General features: G+C 49.5%; 2 protein-coding genes across 2 annotated transcripts; both read left to right on the top strand.

Moving 5' to 3' along the window:
* The first annotated feature begins 1,568 nt into the window (after positions 1-1,568).
* LOC144113359 (uncharacterized) lies at positions 1,569-5,243 on the top strand. The gene is made up of 4 exons (XM_077646410.1): positions 1,569-2,487; positions 3,219-3,319; positions 4,000-4,119; positions 5,053-5,243. Exons 1-4 carry the CDS (start codon positions 1,640-1,642, stop codon positions 5,241-5,243), a joined length of 1,260 nt encoding a protein of 419 aa, XP_077502536.1. The 5' UTR covers positions 1,569-1,639.
* A 2,947-nt stretch (positions 5,244-8,190) lies between these two features.
* LOC144135196 (uncharacterized) lies at positions 8,191-21,978 on the top strand. The gene is made up of 4 exons (XM_077667939.1): positions 8,191-8,310; positions 9,672-9,728; positions 11,039-11,127; positions 20,676-21,978. Exons 1-4 carry the CDS (start codon positions 8,215-8,217, stop codon positions 21,889-21,891), a joined length of 1,458 nt encoding a protein of 485 aa, XP_077524065.1. The 5' UTR covers positions 8,191-8,214; the 3' UTR covers positions 21,892-21,978.
* The last annotated feature ends 855 nt before the right edge of the window (positions 21,979-22,833 follow it).

The raw sequence follows: 22,833 nt of genomic DNA, 5'->3' as shown, positions 1-22,833 counted from the left end.
ACTAATTATACACTATAGAGCGATCGAAAACATTGGCAGTTTCAGTAGCAGGGAAAAATATCCCTGCACGCGGCAGCATCCATCGACACTGAAGAGGAGGACGGTCACGCGATTCCGCAGGTCGCGCGCATCCGCGAGGAGCCAGGAATCCCGCCTCCGTTTCGAAGACGTTCCAGCTCATCTTGCTGTGGCAAGGCACCGGCAGAAACCTGCCGCTGGGACCGCGCCATCCTTGACGCGTTCTTGGTGAGAAGGCGGCGGGTAAAAGAGGCGCGTTACAAGACCTTCGCCTGCCAGTATCTGAACCAGGTAAGCTACAAGGCTTAGCTAGGCTTAGCCCTGCCGCGGCGGCCGCATGTCGATGGAGGCCAGAGCGCCCGAGAGCTTAGCTACGTCGCTGCCCGCTCAGGAACCACAGTGGTCGGACTTATTCAATGCACTCCATTTCCTAGCCCGCACATGTGCGGCTTCGGGATGTTGAACCGCACAATGCATATGCCGTACCAAAGTAAAGCTGGATGCTGTGCGCCATATTGTGAGATCCGATAGGTGCTAAGGACGGGCACCACGCACAAAGACTGGTGTTCGTCATCTGATACGTGGGCGCACTTTAAACAGGCACGTAGAGATATCAGTCCCTGCGAGAGACCTGTGCTAATGATAATGATCAGGTCTGCGTGAGTCAGCTGACGGTTTCAAGGCATTGGTTATTTTGCCGATGCGTATTTGGAGCAATCCTGCTGGAATAAACCCGGGCATGCGGAGGAGCAGAAAACGGTTTTCACTTATGTTCAGTGATGCGTCCGAACTAATTTAAGTCGCAAAATCATCAGGCCTTCGCTTCGAATAGCCAGTTTGTCAGATTTTATTCGCATTCGAGCGATTAATATTTACAGTTTTTACCTGTTTATTGCATTCTCCTATACCCGTCGCGATGGATTTTTTTTTTTAAACTGTCGTTCTGCTTATTAGGCTCTAGGTTTCGCGTGTTCGCTCGGGATCACAAAAGCTGCGTTTCGGCGAAGACGAAATTCTTTGTGTACCGAGATTTTGCTGCACGACGGATGTGGACGGTGTGCCAAAGATGAGAACCCTAGAAATTCGAAATGACGAAAGTAGAAGGCGCCGACAAAAAAAAAAAAGATGGGATGACGCTTCGGCTCCCCCCTGGAGCCTTGTTCTCCCGCGTCGGGAGATCGCGAACAAGTCTCCCGTGGGGGAGCCGAAACGTAATGCCATCCTTTGTTTTGGTCGGCGCCTTCTACTTTCGTCATGTACCATCCCGACCAGACGGGATTCCGTCAGACTCTTTACATGAATACAGTCGAAATACGGAGCCATCTATCACAGCGTGGCTTATATCCGCTCCCTCGGCTTTGACACGGAAGTAGCTACTGTTTAGTAACATTTGCTGCATTTAAAGATAATGCATGTTTAGCGTCATCTAGTCAACGCTAATGCTTGTTTCATGAAAGCTCATTGGAAGATGTGTAAGATTAACGTACCTGACAAAATGAAGCGTATTTCACCACTTAGGTCTAGTGGCAGCTATGATTTTCGTGCAGGAAACTACGCGACCTTGCCGAATTTTGAAGCATCTAAGCGCTAGCAGCTTTCCCCAAACAAGAAAAGGCGAGAGATGAGGGCGAGAGATGAGCCGCGAGATTTCTACGTGCCCTCTCACGACGGCGAAGACTGGGGATGTGGACCTCCCGAAGCCGGCTTCGAGAAAACAATGTACCATCCTAGCAGCGAGAAGAATGCGCGGCGTACAGAAGTGGTTCGTGGCGAGTGTGAAGCTCCGGGAGGTTACATTGTGGAAAGTATGAACCATGGTACCAGTCTGAACAGGGCCCTGCTTGCGCAAGTGGGTCGCGATGAGTGTAGCAAGGGAACTATTGACCGCCGTATCAGCCAGAAAAGGGGTGGAATCTCAGTAGCTGGCCGCGCCCAGAGCAGAATCCTGGAGTTCGACCTTATTGAAAGGATGGAGCGGCGCATCAGCGAGAACAAGGAATGGTGTGCAGATGTGGGCCGTCACGAGTACAGAGATCCTGGTCCTGACATCGTGGAGACCATGGAACGTTTTATAAGCGAGAGTGGGTGGTGGCGTAGAAAGCGAGACCGTGAGCAGTCTGAAGCCCCTGCATCCGTCTTTGCGGAAGCTATGGGTCCTCGCTTAAGCCAAAACAGAGGAAAGCATATAGAAGTGGGTCGCTACGAGTGCAGAGCTCCCGAAGCTGGCACTATCGAAACAGTGGACCATCGTATGGCCGAGGAAAGAAGACACCATACAGAAGTAGACCATGACAAATGCTGCGCTCCTGGATCCTACTTGATGAAGACGATGAATCGTCGTGCCAGAGAGTTTCGCGCATGCCACAGTTCGCCAAACTGTGTGGCGGCGAGCAAGGAAAGTGAGCCGCACTACTCCAGCTTTGTGACGAAGATTTTGACGCAAGTCAAGCCGAAAACAGGCGACAAGCGGTGAGTATAATTTATCGAAAGGCCACCTATATGTGCGCCGTCTTAAGCCAATACACCATCGAACTTTTGACTGTTTTTTGGGGGGGAATTATACGAGAACAAGATGCAGAATAGCGAACTAAGCAATAAAGAACTAAAACGTTTCTGCTTCTTTGCAAACACTGAAACGTCCCTCATAACCGCCCTGGTCGATATCTTGACCCCCCACCCTCCCCAGACGGCGTTGTGCTTTGTCTTGTGCGCCTTCTGATACCTGTTACTCTGACGCTCGGCCGTCATTTCCAGAACTTTTCAATCATCCAGCTGCGATGTACGATGCATCCCTTTGTGGTATCCTAGCCCCGAGAGGTGTCGCAAACTCGCCGGATAGAAAAGGAAGCATTATTTCAGTTGCTATACCCCTTCCGTTTTTGATTACAGCTATAAACTGTTGTAATCGCTACCCGTTCATGCATGTGGTGTAACACGCGACATCCAAATGCGACGCAAAGCAAAGGTGATGTGCTTGTCGAACATCACGCTCTCCCAGCATATATCGTAGCGACTTAGCGCAGCAGCGTTTTCACTGACTAACTTCGAGAACAATATGCCTTTGTGTGGGTGTCGAAACAGAAAACGATGATCGAAAGAGGAGCTGGTGGTGAGGAATGTACATTTGTCTCCTTTTTCTTCTCTTTTTATGTGCCTGTGAACGAAATCCAGATATCCTTGTTTGGCAACGCGTTTTACAGGGACTACATAACCACTGATGTACTTACCCGCAAAGTTTTGACCCGGAAAATTATGTCTTTCGGAGGCATCACACCACCCCGGCCAAATGATTGCCCTAAAGGTAAGCTGCCCCTCATTTGCAACTTGCAGGCGTATAGTGGTCCATAGCTTGCGTTGTTATCCGCACGTGAGCTATAAAAAGAAACTCCATTTGCATCGGATTCATGATTTTGTGACACTTACGTTGGTTCGCAGTTTTATGCGGACGCAGTGAAAAACCAGTGTTGCAAGCAACATAGAAAACGCTTTACACGCCCTTGAGATTAATCTTGCAATGGAAACCTTAATTAGCGAGCGACTATACCGGATTAACCGAGGCAAGAGAGTTTCATTACCGGCACTCAGACAGTTATGGGCATTAATTGTACATAACATCGACTTAGTATCTACGAAGGAAGCGCCCTTGGAGAGATCACTCCGGGTTTTATCATTTCCGTTTCTATCTCCGTTTCCTGCTTACATTTTTTAAGTGGGTCAGTCATTCGCATCGAAGATCGTCTTCTTTTTGCACCCTCGAAATCAGTTCCATGTGACGTATGACTCTAGGCCGTAGAGAAACACGCTGTTAAATAACTGCTCAGCGGGATCCTCGCGCATGCCTCCGACACTCGCAGAACGCGTTGTACCCTTGGTTCGCATGCGGCAAGGAGGCCTTCAGGTAGAAGATTTTAGTGTTAAGTGCTGTTAGAAATGTGGGAGGAACAAAGGAAGCTCATTCCAGTGCTCACGCGTTGCGTGCAGGAGACGCCGTGCTGTCCTATGACCCGGGCAGCAATAGCTGGAGCACCTACGGCTTCATGCCTCAGCCCATGTGCTATCACACTGCAGTCGTTGTGGGCAAAAACGACGTCGTTGTGGCAGGTGAGTACAGTGCAAAACGCCTGCTACAAAAGCAACGTTAACGTCGGCTCTACTCGCAATGTTACACAAAGCTACAAACGGACTAAAATGAAATGCTTTCGATCAGCTTTTGGTCCCCAAGCATGAGTGATGCGCACAAGTGCTCCCCTCTGATATTGCTCTTTTCAAGTCAAACTTTATCCGATGATTAAATGCGAAGTTACTTTTCTTGTAGCTTATAGCTTTATCTGATACTTTCGAGCACCCGTGTCTTGTTTGAAGAGCTTCTAGCCAGCACTAACAGAAATGTTTCATACTCACGAAAAAAGATAAGCAAAATATGATAAACGAAGGAAAATACATTTAGAAATAGTTTCACGTCCAACACGTTCCGTTTAAGCCTAGCATTCCTTTAGAAGAAAACATAGCTGGAGATCTTGATGCACTTGTATTTCATACAAGAAGGAAATCTATGAAGTAAATTGCAAATCAGGAACCGTAATAAAGACGCATTTCTGAGCCCCTGCTTGTCGCTTGGTAGTCTTAGCTACTTATGCGCTATAAAATTGAACGCCATAGAACCTTTATGCGCCATAAAACCAAGCATCTGCAGCTGTCGTCCCATGGATAGTCTTATGCACAGCCGGGCTTAAACTCTAACCTCAGTTCAATTGATTTCTTTTATATTAATATTATTTACCGCACACACATATCATCCCACACTGTCGGTGGATCTGAACGGATGCACACGACGCACCGTGGGGCTAGAGGCGAAACAAGCTTCCAGGGTCTTTCTTCTTTTCGTTTCGTTTCCTCGGTCACCATACACGCAACTGCTTGGTGCGCATCGCAGCCAGTGCGGCGGCTGCTTACAATTGCGCGGCCTACACTTCCGATCCTGTGACACGTCATAGGCAATGCGCTTGCTTGAGTGCAACCGTGCCCTCGGCGCAGGTGGCCTGGACCCCCAGTGCGTGACAAGCAGCGGCAGCATGCAGCCATCGGGGAAGGCATTTTTATTCTGCAACACAAGGAAGAGGTGGATCGAGCTGCCAACAATGCACCGTGGACGGGCCTTCCACGCCGCCGTTGGCTGCTACGACCGCATGATCGTTTTTGGCGGAATAGATCGCACCGGCCGGTGAGATCACCTAGCCTGCACTCCAGAGCTTTGCTCGAATTCAGAGAATGCAACAGCCTCTATTCGCCCGCTGGAGCAGCCTGTGACAACAGCAAAAAAGAAAAGCCATGAATCAGTTTTACCAGCTGGCATGCACCTTTTGAACCAGCAGGGGCTCGTCTTAAGCATGGCCAGCATGAAGCGTTTTTTACACGGAGATACGCGCCGCATCCGAAACAAACGCGGTCGAGCCGCCGAGCTTGCATGTCACCGGTGTTTATGTAGCGCCCGCTTCTTACACACGTGGGGGTGCAGGTGTGGCGGCACGGCCGCGTGGGGTTCGCCGGCGGCGCGTTGTCGCGCGCAACAAATTGCTCCATGCGGGTCAGCGAGGACTTAGGCGCATGATTCGCCGTCGCTTCTTCGAACACACCACGAACAGAGCAGACTAAATGGCACCCTCCAAGAAACTGCAGCCCTTCCTGCCAGTTTTGAGGAATTTAGAGCTGAAGTGATTCGCTTGCGTCTTGCATGTGCTTTTTTCACGGCGCTCGAAATTTCACTGATTTCAGAATAAAGTGTTTCTAAATATGTCACTATAGCATTCAGCAGTGACGAGAGAGAAAAAGGCATCAGAATTTTGTTTTCCCCATTTGTTGTTGAGAACCGGGCATATTTTAGTTTTTTTTCATGTTGTGAAAACTTACGACACTCTACATCGAGATAAATGCTGGAAGCATCAGCCGACAGCATGTTTTTTTAATTGCATCAGAAGCAACACCAGAGATATAGCGATGCTTCCGGAAAGCTTTTCCACATTCCTATGTCACTTACTGCCTGCAATGACGAAAGAATTGTTTGTTAAGCTTACTGGATAATTTTCGTTCGAAATTAAAACAAACTTCGCTCAAAAGAAACACTGACGTGCAAGTCCTAATTTTAATGCTCGGTAAGTGTCATCATATAAGCGGCCTTGGGCGAAAGTCATAAATCATAACGGGGTTGACGAATATGACTCATGACTCAGTACTATGAGATATAAAATGAGACAAGATAAAATAATCATTAAGGTCATGTGGTCATTGCGGGACATTACGAGCTTTGCAGTGTTGGCAACGCATAATCGAAGCCAGAATAGTAAAGTGTAGAGGGGATTCTCGGTAAGAACATTAATGTTTTGACCTGAACAGAAGAGTCAATGAATCAATAAATGAGTCAATCAATCAAGTAATCGATCAATCAATCAATGCCTTTATTTTTTCCACACCAGAAACAAGGTGAAGAGGATGGCTCGAAGAAAAACTGGAAGTTTCCACTTGACGAGCTTAAAGCTCCCTATTTACTAGACATATACAATGACAGCCCAAACCACACATCTTTACAGAGTTAAAAGCGATTATAGGAAACACCAGATACAACAAAATATGTATTCAGGCTTTTGCTACAAGGAAAGCTTTTGAGCATATTGTTCTTAGTAGGGCCGATATTAACTCCTGGATCATGAAGGTGTTTGAGCAGGTCCGGGAGAGCATGATGGAGCATTTGTTCACTAATTTTAAGTGTGAAAACAAAATTTTCCAGAACTTATTGTTGCGTGCATGGTAATGTTTTGTTACAGCCGTTAAGTCTGCGCGTGCACGGAGAAAATCTTCTGAGTCATGTTTATAAAGTTCTGCCATGTACAATGAGTACATACGAATGGAATGGACATATATTGCATGTATGACATATTATACATGTGTGTGTAGATAATATGAGTGGAAAGAATGTTGTTTTTATTGAAGAGTTCTGCTTTGCAGTGGTACTGCTTGTGAGAAATAGAGCTCTTGTGGAGGAGGAGCAGTCGGGTGCTTATTTTAGGGCGTGATCCGATCGGCGCGACGGTTTTTCTGCAGGACGCTCAACAGCGCGGAAATGTATGACCTCAACGCGAAGCAATGGTCCTTCATCCACCCAATGCCGATGGCTCTCATGGGAATGGCTGCAGCCACCATCGACAGGCGAGTCTACATCGTGGGAGGCATCACACATGGCCTCGACGGGGACACCCTCCAGAACTCAGTGTATGCATTCGACCTGAGCAAAGACACGTGAGTGCCCGCTATACGCGTTGGACTGTTCTGAGGGCGAATGTTCCCCTTTATATTTATCTTTACAGGGATAGGGAACGGATAACCTTTCGCGCAAATCTGAAATGCGCAAAATTCAGCGCACAAAGCTCTCTCATTAATATTTTTTGCGTTATGTTAACCGCAGTAAAGAATCGGTGGCAGACGGACTTCCTCTGCTCTCAGTAAAAGCAGACACGCCGTGTTTTGCAGCTGGACTGAGCTACCAGCGATGACGGAGAAGAGGGCCTTTTGCTCGGCCGTGCCCGTGCAGCCTGACCTCTGGCTAGTAGGGGGCGTCGTGGAGCTGAAGCCCGAGGTCAAGTGCACTTCGCGGATCGACGTGCTCCGTCTGGCCTCGTCGACATTGGAGCGACGATGTGACATGCCATCGCCGAGGCACTCTGTATGCTTGGCAAAGATAGGTGAGTGAGCCATTGGCAGTCGCCGACAAGCTCAATCCGCCACCAGAGTTCTGCAGATAACCCTGTCTTAAGGCGGGTTCACGATGGCTAGTCGCAGGGGTTGGTCGCGCGACAGGTGTAAATCGATTTGTTACACTCTCTCCTCGATTTCCTAGTACTGATATGTCGCTACCTGTTATGGCGAGTTTTCGCGTCGTACAGCAAACTAAGCGCAACATCGTTGCGGTCATCGAGAGTGACACCAAGGCATCCCTGACACAGATACTCGGCGTCAGCGCAGCCGGTGTGTTCTTATTGTTGTTCTTATTCTTCGTCGCGACCTCTTTATATCAAGGGCTGCAAACGTGAACAGAAACGTTGGCCACAACGCGCAGGCTACGAGGTGTACCTGGTTGGGGGCCAGGACGACAACAGCAGCCCGTTCGACGACGTGGTCCTGTTCAACCCCCTCCGTCGCAGTGTCATGCCGTGTGAACCGCTGCCGAGGGGCTTGGCGGGCGCAGCCGCAGCCGTGATGCCCGGCGATTGTTTCGATTGGCCACTGTTTCGTTGGATTTGGGTGAGTCTGGCTACTGCGCGTTTCGGCGGCGGCACCACTTGTTCCCCGCGGCCTCTACAGCAACGACCCATCGAAACAAGCATCCTTGATGATCAGTACTCACTCGTGCTTTCATATTCTTAATAGCCAAGTGGGACGTTTTTGTTCCAGGCGGCATGTCCCAGAAGACAGTGCTTCGTGCAGTTCCCATCAGCGGTTAATCAGAGAAACCGCTTACAGAGAAATGAGGTAGCCACGGCTCATAACGGTAGATTTCAAATCAGCAAAACTCATGACGTACACACCTGCGGGGCGTCCCAACTAAGCTGAATTTAACTGCAAAAAAAAGCACGGACGAGAAAACTGGCCTGATGTGCGATGATTAAATTGATGTGGCGCTGTCGCAGGCTGTCTAGCCCCCGCAGTTACTTTGAATCTAGATAGCCGAATAATCAGCATAACGTAATGAATTAAAAGGAACATAACCTACCCTGTGTGCGTGGAGAGTAAGCACACACAGCCGACAGAGCACTGGTAATGTTTGCACATCCCCCACATTACACCGGTGTAACAGCGCTCGCAAATCGAACGCGTAATTCGAGCTCTGTTAGTTAGTTTTAAAAAGGTATGCAACCTTGTTAGTACTTTTATGCCTGCAAGGTGCGGTCGCCTCGCGTCAATTGACTGGCTCAGGCGTGCACAGGCGATGAGACGTCCTGATTCTTTCATCAACGAACCATCTGCGCCAGAAAACCGCATTGACCATAATCGAGAAAACTTTGCGCAAGCCAAGACGAGAGGCAGAAACACGCACACACACACACACACGCGCGCGCCCAAGTATGTGTCCGTGTTTCTGCCTCCCGTCTTGGTTTGCGCAAATTTCTCTTGTTATATCGCTTCAAAAACTTGACCAAGAATCTACACTATACGAAGCTTTGACCATTGTTGTTCGAACCTGGGCAAGTACTTTTCCGCCACGGCCAAACTGAAGAGGGGAGGGGGGGGGGGGGGGTTGAGCTAAGTAGGCATAAAAAATTTGCGTGTAATGAATAGGCGTTATTATCGTGCTTCAGTCTGCTGAAACAAATGGTGTGTTTGAGTATGTAGTAGCCTAGGATGGAGTGTAACCTTGATAGTGATTAGTATTCGGTTATTTTTATTGGTGATTGGTAATCAGTTATATGATTCATAATTGCGAGTGTAATCGATGACCGTGATCTGTAATGTGATATTAGATTGGCAAGCGATGAGAAATGAGAAAGAAAAGAAATAAAAAGAGGATAAATGGGGAGAAGGAGCTATCGCATCTACTCTTAAGGCGAAGCTTAAGAGCCCTCCTGATTTTATTTCCTCAATTTCATTTTCACGTGATTTTGCAGCCAACTACAAAGACGACACCGCATAACCGGGACAGAGCGGTGACCGTCACCCAAAAGGTTTGATTTAGTTTTCTTTATGGGGTTTAACGTGCAAAACCAATGTAGTCTATGATGCACGCCGCCGTGGAGGAATACAGTCAGTTTTGACCACCTAGATTTCTTTAACGTACACTGTCATCCCACAGTACACAGGTGTCTAACATTTTGCCTCCTTCGAAACGCGACCGGCATGGTCGGGATCGAATCCGCGTGTTTCGGATGTTCAGCCCAGCACCGCAACCACTCAGCCACCGAGGCAGCTGCTCCAAAAGGCATACCTTTCCAGAGAGAGGTTAGCACCGACGCAAGGTAGCAGCTGATATAGGTTCAGAACCACGACGGTTTACACACACTAACGCCAGTACGTTATCAGGAAAATCTTTTTGCTCTTAAGACATTATCTCCCAGATTTTAACGCCATGAACAGGTTTTATGCGAACAAGAAACGCTGACGGCGCTTCCTTGATTCTCTTAACATTTTTTTTCTTCCTATTGACCAGTGCATGCTCCAGCCACACAACGCCAGAGATAGAAACCGAGGATTTATTGTTTCTGAAGCACCTACCCGAGGCGCACAAGTAATTGGCCAAACATTGGAACCGTATTGGCAAAGGCCGGCCTTACAAAGGACCAGGATGAGACCATCCTGTTGCAATATTGCGCCGATGACCTGTGGTCCTTGGGATTATGCCTGGCTCAGGCAAGAAGTATTTGCTGTTTAGATTGCGCATTCACAACGTCGCTTTTTGCGCCCGTGTGCTGAGCGATGCCAGTGCACGTTGAAGAACCACCGGTGGTCGAAATCGACACAGAGTCCTCAACTGTACGTTGGGCCTTAGAGTACATGTGTTGCTTCAAGACGTGAAACCCCACTATTCTCAATTCATAATTCAGTTATTTCATTAGCTGTAACATCGCAAGCGGCGAATTTACGCGGAGGCAGAGTGCTTCCCCGACCAACATATTTGCGAATGGGAAACAACGCAGGAACCCACTTTCTAAGGACAACAGTCAATTAAATAAATGGTTCAAACCGGTGCGCCATAAATTCGCCCGATCATACCACAGCAACTCAAAAGTAAAAAGTGCTTCTTGTGTCACCAGAAAGCAGCAGCAGAAAGGCTCAGTAATTCGGTTTTGATAAAAACTCTCCGCCTCATAAAAATACAGTTGAAAGCGGGCCCCGAGTGCATACCTGAGACGTACGTTTGCGCAGAGTTCGCCCTCTTCTGCCCACCGCACCGTGGCTGTGCTCCTGTCACGCCCGCTAACTCTAAACAGGAACACCTTGAGCAAACACCAAATTTCGCTTTCCCACTTACATGCAGGCGCGGCTTCATCGTGAGACCTGCATTCCGGCGCCTAAAGGTTACAGCGACCGCAACGCCTCTGGGTTCTTCGGTGCAGCGCAGTACCGGTACCACTATCTTTCTGCCTTTTTGTGCCGCTGAGGTTTTCGTGCCGCTGAAGTTTTCATGCCTTTTCGTGCCGCCTTCTCGCCCTCGGCCCTCGGGGAAAGAAGGCGACGGCGTCAGAGGAGGATCGCTTGCGTAGGATGAATAAAGGAAGAGTTCCACTGGCGCTAAAAAGACGAACACAGACGAAAGGACAGGCACCGACTCCAACCGCTTTTACAATGAGACCCAGTTCAACCCGTGCTTGATGCAGCTACTACGGACAAAAGAAGAATATTTGCTTGTGACAAATCGCGCTGCACAATTCTGTACACGCTTCAGCATAGCACAATGGGTCCCGATTTGAGGATCCCAGACTGCGCAGTCGTACTCCATAATAGATCTGATGTTTGTGAAATACAAAATTTCCTTAACCCTCTGAGGTGCATCTCGGAAATTCCTCTTTATGAAGTTCAAAATTCCTGCTGCCTTTGATAATATATTCGGATTGTTTTTCCCAAGTCAGGTCAGCAGAAAAATAAACACCAAGATATTTATAAACGGTTGTTTATTTAAAGGTTCGTTGTTTTAAAGGTAGTCAGGCAAAATTGGAGTGCCTCTGAACATAAAAGAAATACATTAACATTTTGCAGTATTCAAACACATCCTCCATTTATCAACCAAGAGTTGAATGCGGTCCAAGTTTTGCTGAAGATTATCTGAGTCACATGGTGCTTTAGTAGAACAATACAAAACAAAGTCGTTCATGAAAATTCACACTTTCGACTATGTCATTGACACAGATTAAGAACAGTAAAGGCCCCAACACAGATCCCCTGCGGGACACCAGAAGTGACCACTGCAGTGTTTGAAAAGCGCCCATTTATTTAAACGCGTTGCTTGCGCCCTTGCAGGTAATCTTTAACCCATTGAAACAATTTGCTTTGTATGCCAAGAAACAATAGCTTATGGAGTAACAGGACATGGGAAGCTGTCATCATCATTATCACCACCATCAACATCATCATCATCAGCCTTACTACGCCCACTGCAGGGCAAAGGCCTCTCCCGTGTCACTCCAATTAACACTTTCCTTTGCCAGCTGCATCCACCCTTTGCCGACAAACTTCTTAACCTCATCCGCCCATCTAACCTTCTGCCGCCCTCTGCTACGCTTACTTTTTCTTGGAATTCACTCCGTTACCCTTAAAGGCCAGCGGTTATCTTCCCTTCGCGTTACATTCCTTGCCCAAGCCCATTTATTCCTCTTGATGTCTACTAGGATATCATTAAGCCGCGTTTGTTCCCTCACCCACTCTTTCCGCTTCCGGTCTCTTAACGTTACACCTATCATTTTTCTCTCCATGGCTCGCTGCTTTGTCGTTAACTTAAGCTGAGCCCTTTTCGTTAGCCTCCTTGTTTCTGCCCCGTAGGTGAGTACCGGTAAGATACAGGTGTTGTACACTTTTCTCTTGAGGCAAATTGGTAAACTGCCATTCATGATCTGAGAGAACCTGCCATATGCGCTCCACCCCATTCTTATCCTTGTAGTTATTTCCATCTAATGATCCGGATCAGCGGCCACTACCTGTCCAACGTAGTCATATTGCTTTACCACTTCCAGGCCCTTGCTGCCAATTGTGAACTGCTGTTCCCTTGCTTGACTGTTGAACATTACCTTGGTTTTCTGTATGTTAATTTTTAGACCCGGCGTTCTGCTCTGCCTGTCTAACTCATTGATCATAATTTGCAGTTCACCTGGGTGACTCAGCAAAGCAATGTCATCAGCGAATCACAGATTATTTAGGTGTTCTCTATTTACTCCTATTCCCAACTGTTCCCAATTTAGGCCTCAGACTACGTTCTACAAAGAGGCGGTGAATAGCATTGGCGAGATCGTGTCTCCATGCCTGACGCCCTTCCTTATTGCAATTTTATTGCTGACTTTATGGAAGACTATAGTAGCTGTGCAGTTGCTATATATATCTTACAATATTTTGACATAAGGCTCTTCTACACCCTGATTACGCAATGCCTTTATGACTGCTGAGGTTTCCACTGAGTCGAATGCTTTCTCGTAATCAATGAAGGCTATAGAAAGAAGTTGGTTATATTCCGCGCATTTCACTATCAGCTGATTGATAGTGTGAATGATCTATTGTGGAATATCCTTTACGAAAGCCATCCTGGTTATTTGTTTGATTAAAGTCTAAGGTTGCCCTGACTCTATTAGCGAGTACCTTAGTATATATCTTGTAGGCAACGGATAGTAAGCTGATCGGTATGTAATTTTTCAAGTCCTTGGCGTCTCCCTTCTTATGAATTAAGATATTTGCATTCTTCCAAGCTTCTGGTACTGTCGAGGTCAATAGGCATGGCGTATACCGGGTGGCTAGTTTTTCTAGCACGATCTCCTCCCCATCCTTCAACAGATCTGATGTAACCTGATCCTCCCAGCTGCTTTTTCATTTCTCCTAAGTCTGTCTTTACTTCCTCTTTTTTTTTACTGGCGGGATGATGCAATGGTTTGCGCTACTGTCTCTCTCATTAACGCTCTGATTACATTGGGTATTGTACAGATTTGTGTAGAACTCTTCGGCTATGTTAATTATTTTATTCATATTGTTAATGGTATTGCCCTCTTTGTCTCTTAACGTATACATCTGGTTTTTACCTATGGCTAGTTTCCTCTTTACCGCTGTTGGGCTACCTCAGTTATTTAGAGCATGCTCGAATCTCTTCATATTGAACTTCCTTATGTCGAATACCTTGCGCTCATTTATTAGCTTCGATAGCTCTGTCACTTCTCGTCTGTCGGTAGGGTTAGACGCCCTCATGCTTTGGCGTTTCTTAATCAGGTCTTTCGTCACCTGAGAAAGCTTTCAGGTATCCTGTCGAACTGTTCTAACGCCTACTTCTACTGCGCACTCTGCAATCATGGAAGTCAGATTACAGTTCATTCTATGAACATCAAGATCGTCTTCCTCAGTTAAAGCCAGATATCTGTTTTTCAGCGATATCCTGAATTCCCCCACTTTCCCTCCTACCGCTAACTCGTTAATGGACGTCCTCTTCACTAGCTTTTTCCTTTCTTTCCAGGAAACTGTGTCGAAGGCCTTTTAAACTCTAAAAATACTCAATCTACCTACTCGCGGCTGTCGGAAGCAGAGAATATATCATGACTTAAATCGGTTTCCTGGGTCATGTTTGAGCAGCCACACCTGAAACCATGTTGGGAGTCGGGGAGGAATTTATACCTTTCGAGGTGTTTCATCACCGAACTGTAAATGATGTGCTCCATTAATTTGAAACAAATACAAGTAAGGAAGATAGGCCTGTAATTAGCGACACTATTCTTTGAGCCACGTTTGCGAATAGGAACTACATCAGCCATTTTACACTCGTCAGGAAGAGAGCTGGATTTAAACGATTTGTTGAAAGAAATCACTAAATAGTGAGCAATTACACCAGAGCGGGCCCGTAAGACATACGCAGGAAGACCGTTGGGCCAACTGCAGAACCAGCTTTAATATATTGAAGTAATTTTGCTACACCACTGTGCGTATTAACCTGGACAGTAGTATCATTCGTTAGTGCCTCAGAGACTGGAGAGACTGGAGTGATGGACGGTACGTTAGTAAACATTAAGTCGAGGATAGAACCACCGTTACTTCATTGCCTTGCTGGCTCTGCTACTAACTTACCGGTACAGGTCATTAGCTAAAATAAATTCAGAAAAACCTACTGATAAGGCACTCGAGTCTGTCATATTGCATTCATTGCTGTCCCACTGGATAGTGGGCTTATTAAATTCACCACCTAAAACAAAATCTTGGTTAAGCGAAGATAAATAAATGTGATAGGTATTTAAAAACATCCGGATTAGTACATGCAGGAGAACGGTAGAACGAGCCTACAGCTAAGTGGCGACCATTATCTAACTGCACATTGCACCAAACTGATTCGCCGCACTCGAGAGGCGAGGAAAAAGCAGCAGATCGCAGGCAAGGATTCACAAGCATGCAGGAACACACCCCCTCCCTGGGTATTCCTGTCACGACGATATATTTCGAAACCAGTTAGGAAAACTTCAGGGTCCAGAATAGAATCATGAAGCCAAGATTCTGCGCCAATGACAATATGTGCCTAACGGCAGATACTAGAGCTGCAAAGTCATCTACTTTATTTTTCATGCATTGGCAGTTTACAACGAACGGTCAAGCCCTGCAGTACAGATGCAGAACAGTCTTGCCGGAACCTAGTAGAAACTCTCCGGCAAGTTCTGTATCTTGTTTCTAGCTATCGTTTATGAGTCTCGATAACTTGGGTGTGTTTCTGGTGATAAAGGGAACATTTCCCATCTACTGCCAGTTTGTCCCGCCGTAGCTTACAGGGCTTTTCCAAGGCACGAGCATACTGCAAAAGCTTCCAACGTGCATGTCTCATTGTAAATGTGAAGTCCTCGCGAATAGCACAAAAAGGTCCCTTTAGCATTGGGGCGCATGAAGTACTCGCTACCCATTGATGGCGGTTTATCAACATCCCTCACGAGTATATAAAAGCGGTCTCTCACCGGTACTCACCTATGGGGCAAAAATGTGAAGGCTGGCTAGCAAAAATGGTGTAGCTTAAGTTGAGGACAAGGCAGCGAGATAAGGAAAGAAAGATGAGAGGTGTAATATTAAGAGACCTGAAGCAGGCAGAATGGGTGAGGGAACAAACGCGGCATAGTTACATCCTAGTCGAAATCCAAAGGAAGAAATGAGTTTGGGCAGGACACTTAATGCGAAGGCAAGAGAACCGCTAGTCCTTAAGGGTAGCGATGTGGATTCCAAGAGAAGGCAAGCGTTCCAGGGGGCGCAAGTAAGTTGGGTGGGTGGATAAGGTTAAGAAATTCGTGTGCAGACGGTAGACGCAGCTGGCAGAGGACAAGGTTCATTAGCGAGGCATGAAATAGGCATGTGCCCTGCAGTGAGCATAGTCAAGCTGATGGTCATGATGATTACTTTGAACTACTTAACATGTGAAAACATCGTTTCGGGTGAACTCTAGGCACTAACATGAACTCTGAAAAGAGGTGTGCCGTGAAAACCAAAGTGCGACAATTATATTGGAGTGAAAGCGACCTTTGTTATATTTTATTCCGTTATTTTTGTATTTTGTGCGCATAAAGTTCTGTCCGTGGTTATTGTTGTCCTTTAGCTTCCTTGTAAAATCATGACAATCAGGAACCAGAATCTAAAACCTGTATCTTTTATAATTTTTTTTTGGAAAACGGTTTGGGAGGTAATGGTATAAGCAGAAATTTTCGCACGAATATGCATAGGTCGAGAAAAACCAAGGCGCGCAAATCATGCTGCATTCGTAAAAGCAACTTCTTAATATTGATAATGTATAGATAGGTAAGCTTCGATTGTGTCGCGTGCCAACTTCTTAGGATACCTGAACTGTACTGTGGTCTTTGCAAAAAGCTTTGCCATAAGCTTCTTACTTAAAAAGAGATGTGAGGGGCACCTGTTGCTGCAGCACTCGCTTCGGTGGTCGTGGCTGCTCTATCTGCACGCGGCAGGGATAGCCGCCTAGAAGACCCTTGTAGTCAGGCCGCTGCACTTTCCTCCCTTTCGTTCAACATTAGCAGCAGCAGCAGCAGTCAGATGGCAGTAGCAGCAGTGCTGTCGGCTCTCGTCGGCAAAAACGTCCTAAGCCAGCACTGACCACACTGGCATTTTAAAGTCGTTGACTCGAATCGCACTAAAACTTCCATTTATCTGCTTGAGTTTTCTCGTGATGTGGACAGACCAGTGCACGGATAGGACAAAAACTACGTGGACAGAGTTGAATATTTAGCCTTTAAATACATTCCTGCATTAAAAAACAGTTCATGAGTAGCGTCTGCATCTACATATGATCTGGAATCTAGTAAAAAATGAACAAAATCTAGTACTTTTAAGAGCATTGTTCTGGGCGCTATTATATTAAAAATAACATGGTTTGTGAGACACGTGTTAGTGTCTCATAGTGATGTCACGCGGCCTATAAGTATTCGCAATACACGAACAGCTAGAACGTATCAGTACAGAGTCGGCTGAAAACTGCTGCATGCGGCTTTTAACCTAATACTAGCTACAGAGAGAGTTACTTCAAAGTCATTCATGCAGTACTGCAAGTAGTAATGCGCGTCGACCGGGAATATTGGGGCACTCCCGAACATGAAACCACAAGGCACAAAACCAGGTACTTGCACTTTCACACTGCAAAAAAAAAAAAACATTGGCCAGGACGGGTTGATGTTCTTTTCAGCCTGTCCATTGTCTGTAGAGTGAGTTTCCATATTACCGAGGACTAAATGAATTGTTATATGTATTTACACTGAGCTGAGCTCACGGAACAAAAATGCAACTAGAGTTTACAGGATTCACGCAGAGATGGCATTCCATAACGGCTTCTCATCTCAGACTGTCTATGTGTATCCAGGTGGTGCTGAGGCAAAAAGACGTTGACGGATTAGATGTACGTCATCGTACATCACAATGTGCTGCTTGGCTATGGTCGTTTGACGCCCTTTCGACGTGGAGGCGAAACACTCTCTGAATTCGAACAATAGTGCACACAGCTGTTCGCGTTGGCTGGTTAACAGCGCGGAGTTGACATCGAGGCTCTCGAGGGGGAGAGGAGGCTGCACTGGTTCTGAGGAGAAGCACTCGGAGAAATCGGAGATGCGTTCGTCAAATGCTACGGCAAGACCGCGAAAAAGATGGCGATGCTCGCGCGTAATATTGGTAGCAAGTACCTGTGACTGTCCACTATTAAGATGGATCAGACTGCGGGCCACGCACACGCCTTGCGTCAGAAGTAATGAAAGGTTGGTTTCGGCGATGACGTCATCGTCCTGAAATGATTCGCTCTCAACCGTAATGAAGGCGCTGGTTCGAGGCGGCAGTGTGACGGTGTCCGTAAAAACTCGAAGCGTTTGGCTTGGTCGCGGTGTATCGCTGAAGGCGACAGCATTCTCAGTCGAAAACGTGACATTGTTAACGCGTAGGTCAATAATCGCCCCATATTCAAGCAGAAATTCGACACCTAAGATGAGGTCGCGCGAACAGTTATTCAGAACAAGAAAGCAGATGACATATGTGGACCCCCGGATTTGAACTCGGACGGTGCACATGCCGAGAGGTGCAACCAGATGACCACCCGCAGTGCGAACGTGCGCGCCAGCCCATGGCGTGAGAACCATTTCGAGGATGGTGGCGAGCTGGCTGCTTAGAATCGAATGATTACCTCCAGTATATAATAACGCTCGAACGTGGCGAAGATCCAGTATCACACGTATGTCTAAAGAAAGCCGCTCGCGAGTTGGAGGCTCCGGAGGGGATGATCGGGCACAGGCGTTGTTGTCTGCAGGCTTTGGCACCGGGAATTTGTCAGCGGGGTGTGTCCTTTGTAATGGCGTCCGTGCGTTGAAGGGATAGAAGAGTACGGACGTCGTAATCGTCGAGGCGCCGTCATGTGTGAGCTTCGATGTGTCGAAGCGAAAGGGTACTGCGGAACTCGAAACCGTCGACGCGTCGTTGTGTCGAGGAAGCGTCGCTGTGTCGGAATGAACGGTGACCGCGGACTTCAGAACCGTCGAGGCGTCGGCATGTCGTGTCCGCGTCGATATGGGTCCCCCGCACAACGATGTCCAGCGAGCCCACCCCCTAAGGTCGCTGGCTGCAGTTTTCCCGCCGTGGGCTGGGTGACCGGCCTTGCCCTGCCCGGGAAAATCTCGCGGTATATGGTGAAGGACGACCCCTGGGGATGGCGATCGAGCCTGCTGGTGACGATACTGAAGCCAACGTTGGTCTTAAGGAAATCCGCGACAGCCCGGGGTCGCTCGCCTTAGCGGGGTCGAGGAGAATTGGCGGGAAACCCGGAGAGGACTAGTCAGCGGTAGGGGCAGTGCCGATACATGTAGGTGACCTGGTTCGCCGCCGTGAACGCATAAGGGGCGTCGGTCGGATGTGCGCCACACGTCGGATTTGTGCGGGGATCGTCGGGTAGCTTCCACGGGTGCAACACGGGTGCAGGCGGTCCCGGCACTTCAGCAGGAGCCGGAACGAAGGACGCCAAAGCCGGCGCAGGGCACCCCAGGGCTTCGGCGTATGTGAGACGACACTCAGGCGAGACAGGAAGAGGGAATGGACGAGTCTCCTCGGCAGGAAAGGACGGCCGGAGCGCTTGCTGCACCTCATCGCGGACAAAGATCGCTATGAAGCTTGAAATTGTTGGAAGGTCCCCGTACAGCTCGCGGAGCTCGTTGCGCAGAATCGAAAGTATGAGATCGCATAGCAGGGAGGCGTCGGTGCCATGGAATGGTAACTCGCTGCAAACGGAGGCGGCGGACACGGGTCGGTCTTACGCGGAGGCTCTGTGCTGAAGAACCCTTTTGCTCGTGGAAGACTCAGTGAGAAACTCGGCGACAGTCTTCGGAAGGCTGCAGACAAGGCCAGCAAAAAGTTGCTCCTTGAGGCCACGCATGAAATGGAGTACCTTTTTGTCCTCGGACATTGCAAGGTCCACGAGCCTGAAGAGGCGTGTCATGTCCTCTACATACGCTGCAACGTCTTTATTTGGAAGCTGAACGCGAGATTGCAGGGCGCGTTCTCCCCGTACGCGACGATCTGAGCTGCTGTATGTTTCTAGGTCTTCACGGTCTTCAAACCAGCTCCGAGCACCGTCGTCTAGACTGAAGTAGGCGTTTCTGCGGTGGGCGGCGTCATTCCACTGGTTGAACACGGCAACTCGCTCGTATGACTGCAACCAGACTTCAATGTCCTCAAAGAGGTCGCCGTGGAAGGACTTCGGGATGCGGGGGTTCTGGAGCGTGAAGTAGGGTGTGGGCGCCCGAGCCATTGGTGTGGTCGCACCAGGCATTGAGGAGGCGCGAAGTGCTCCAAGGGCATAGCGGATGGGTCGGGCTCGAGTGGTAAGCCTCGTATCCGGCGGCGAGCACGGTGGACGGGCGTCTTGATGGGTATAGGACCGAAGCGCCGGCTAACCGGTGGGGTACGGAACGTGAGATCGATCCCACCTCCACCAGATTTGTCACGGTGTTGGTGACAAGACAGGGACCCAGCAACAGAGGGCTCGGCAGCAAGTCCCGTCCAGAGATCGTCCATGCTCTACGCATGAAGCCGTATTTTGCACGATGACCCCCCAGATACTTCGAGCCTTTATTGTGTGCTTGAGTGTGCATGTGTGTGCTCGTGTGTGAGGTTTTTAAGAGGGGAGGAATACCAGGTGGCGCTGAGGCAAAAAGACATTGACGCTGGTGGCGCGCGGAGTGAAGGACGTTGAAGATCGCCGTTTCTCACACCGAAGGACGTACTGCAGAGCCCTCTTTTGCCGGGTCCCTGCCTTGTCACCAACACCGTGGAGGAAAACGTTCTAATTACATGTAGAACTGCTGTTAACAGGTGTTCCATCTATTTCCAACCACGATTACAAGAGATTGGGGCCTCCACTCTCCCTCCAATGCATCAAGCTTTCCAAAACCCCCGGCCCAACAGGCGCCTTCGGCCCTTCGCAGGCCCTCATCCGACCCTGCGGCTCCGCCCTCCTGGCGCCAACGGAAACCCCTGCACTCCAGGCACCCCGCTCTCCCGGCGTCTATGGCCCTCACAGCACCCCCGGCCCTTCCCCAAGCAGTCCCAACTCTCCAAGCGGCTTCGGCTCTCCTGGCGCCCCCAGCCCACCCGGCGTCCTTGGCAATCCCGGCACCACCGGCCCACCCAGCATGCCCGGCCCTCCATCCGGCCCTGACTCTCCCGGCGCCCCCGACAATCAAGACGGCCTCGCCCTACCCGGCGGCCCCGGCCCTCCCGGCGCCCCAGGCCGTCACGACGGCCTCGCCCTTCCCAGTGGCACCGGCCTTTACAGCAGCTGCGGCCCTGCCGGCGCCAGCGGACCTCCTGGCGCCCCCGGTCCTTCGGGTGCCCTCCAGAGCCCTCCAGACACGCCAGGCCATCCGGGCGCTCCTGGCCCTCCTACATGCCTCGGTCCCCTCACTACTTTCGGCCCTCCAGGAAGCCCGGATTCTCCAGTTGGCCCGGACTCTCCCGGCCTCAGCCCTCGCAGCGCGCCTGGCCTTCTCGGCGACCCCAGTCCTCACGACGGCCTCGGCCTTCCCAGCGGCACTGGCTCTCCCGGTGCCAAAGGCCATCCCGGTGCCCCAGGCGCTCCCGGTGCCCCCACCCGTCCCGGCACTCCCGGTTCTCCTGGCAACCTCAGCCCACTCTTCACGCCCGGCCCTACAGGCGGCCCTGACTCTCCCAGAGGACTGTGCCCTCCCGGCATCCCCGCCCCTCTCGGCGCCTTCGGCCCTTCCAGTGGCCGCGGCCCTCCCGGCGCCACCGGTCCTCCTGGCGCCTCCGGTCTTCCCAGTGCCCCTCAGCCCCCGGGACACGCCAGGCCATCCGGACGCTCTTGGCCCTCCTAGAGGTCTGGGTCCCCTCGCTACGCTCGGCCCTTCAGGAGGCCCGGATTATCCAGGTGGCCCAAACTCTCTCGGCGGCCTCGGAAATCCCGGTGAACCCGGCCCTCCCAGCACGCCCGGCCCTCCAGGCACTCCTGTCCCTCCTAGTGGACTCGGCCCACGCTTCACGCCCGGCCCTCCAGGCGGCACGGACTCTCCCAGTGGCCGCGGCTTTCGCAGCACCCCTGGCCTTCCTGCCGACCTCGTCTCTTTCGGCGCCCCTGGCCCTCACGACGGTCCCGGCCCTCAAGGCACCCCCGGCACTCCCTAAGATTCTAGCTCTCCCAGCAGCCACGGTGCTCCCGGAGTTGCCGCCGAAGTCGCCGAAGCGCAGAAGCCGGTAACTCAGAAGGCTGCCAGAAAGGGTGGCCTATGATTAATAAAGGCACAGTAGGTCGGCCAGAATGGATGTCGCAAGATTGGCAGCGCACGGCGCAACTACAGTTAGAGCATTCCAATCGGATGACCAGATGTAGTCGCTTTAAACGTGCCTCGCAGCTCTTTAGGCTGTGTTTTCTTTGCGCTGTCGTCACAAACACTTAAAGACGTGAAGCTCATCGCGCACATCTACTGGTGCGTTTCTTTTGCAGCCAATATTGACATATTTACGAGAGTGCTATCGGCGGCTACTGAGAGTAAGGCCCCTTATTCTTAGAAAATAGCACGAACGAACGAAGGATCGAGAACGATTAAACACACTGACGAGCGCTGACTCGCCACTACATTTTATACTGAGAAAAAAACACATTTATAACCGACAATCACGTGACCATCGCGCATGCCCAGAGTAAAATATTAGGACCAAAACATATATATCAATGGCTAAAAACTCCTATTCATCGGTAGCAGCTAGGACAGCCGAGGCAACCAAAAACACGAAAAAAAGAACCACGAAAAATTCAAATTCACTAAAACAAATCACGTGTTGTCTAGGAAAGGAATCTGAATATTGACTAACAATAACGATGGCTGACTAACGCATTCATCCTGTTTCTTCAGATCCCTGTCATTGGTTGATCACCGGCTGTTCGCAGTAGCCTCGCTTTCAATGCTGCCCCTCTGCCGGGCTTACCGCGTTTATGCTTTCAGTTTAGACTCTTTGCCCAGCCGGCACACACGCACGCAATCATTGTGGCTTTCAGCCTGTCTGGGAGCGCTCAGTTTCGATGAAGCTCCGAAATTGCGCAGGTACATAGCTATGATTCTAGTTGAC

Source organism: Amblyomma americanum, chromosome 1 (assembly GCF_052857255.1).
Source record: "Amblyomma americanum isolate KBUSLIRL-KWMA chromosome 1, ASM5285725v1, whole genome shotgun sequence".
Lineage (NCBI taxonomy): Eukaryota > Metazoa > Arthropoda > Arachnida > Ixodida > Ixodidae > Amblyomma > Amblyomma americanum.
This window is presented reverse-complemented; position numbering and strand designations above follow the sequence as displayed.

What these genes read in the sequence shown, in the direction of transcription:
- LOC144113359 (XM_077646410.1), top strand. Translation starts at nt 1,640, where the DNA reads ATGAGGGCGAGAGATGAGCCGCGAGATTTCTACGTGCCCTCTCACGAC. An exon ending in CCGAAAACAGGCGACAAGCG is followed by an intron (nt 2,488 to 3,218) that starts GTGAGTATAATT and finishes CGCGTTTTACAG; the next exon opens with GGACTACATAACCACTGATG. An exon ending in AAACGACGTCGTTGTGGCAG is followed by an intron (nt 4,120 to 5,052) that starts GTGAGTACAGTG and finishes CCCTCGGCGCAG; the next exon opens with GTGGCCTGGACCCCCAGTGC.
- LOC144135196 (XM_077667939.1), top strand. Translation starts at nt 8,215, where the DNA reads ATGCCGTGTGAACCGCTGCCGAGGGGCTTGGCGGGCGCAGCCGCAGCC. An exon ending in CACTGTTTCGTTGGATTTGG is followed by an intron (nt 8,311 to 9,671) that starts GTGAGTCTGGCT and finishes GTGATTTTGCAG; the next exon opens with CCAACTACAAAGACGACACC. An exon ending in CGGTGACCGTCACCCAAAAG is followed by an intron (nt 9,729 to 11,038) that starts GTTTGATTTAGT and finishes ACTTACATGCAG; the next exon opens with GCGCGGCTTCATCGTGAGAC.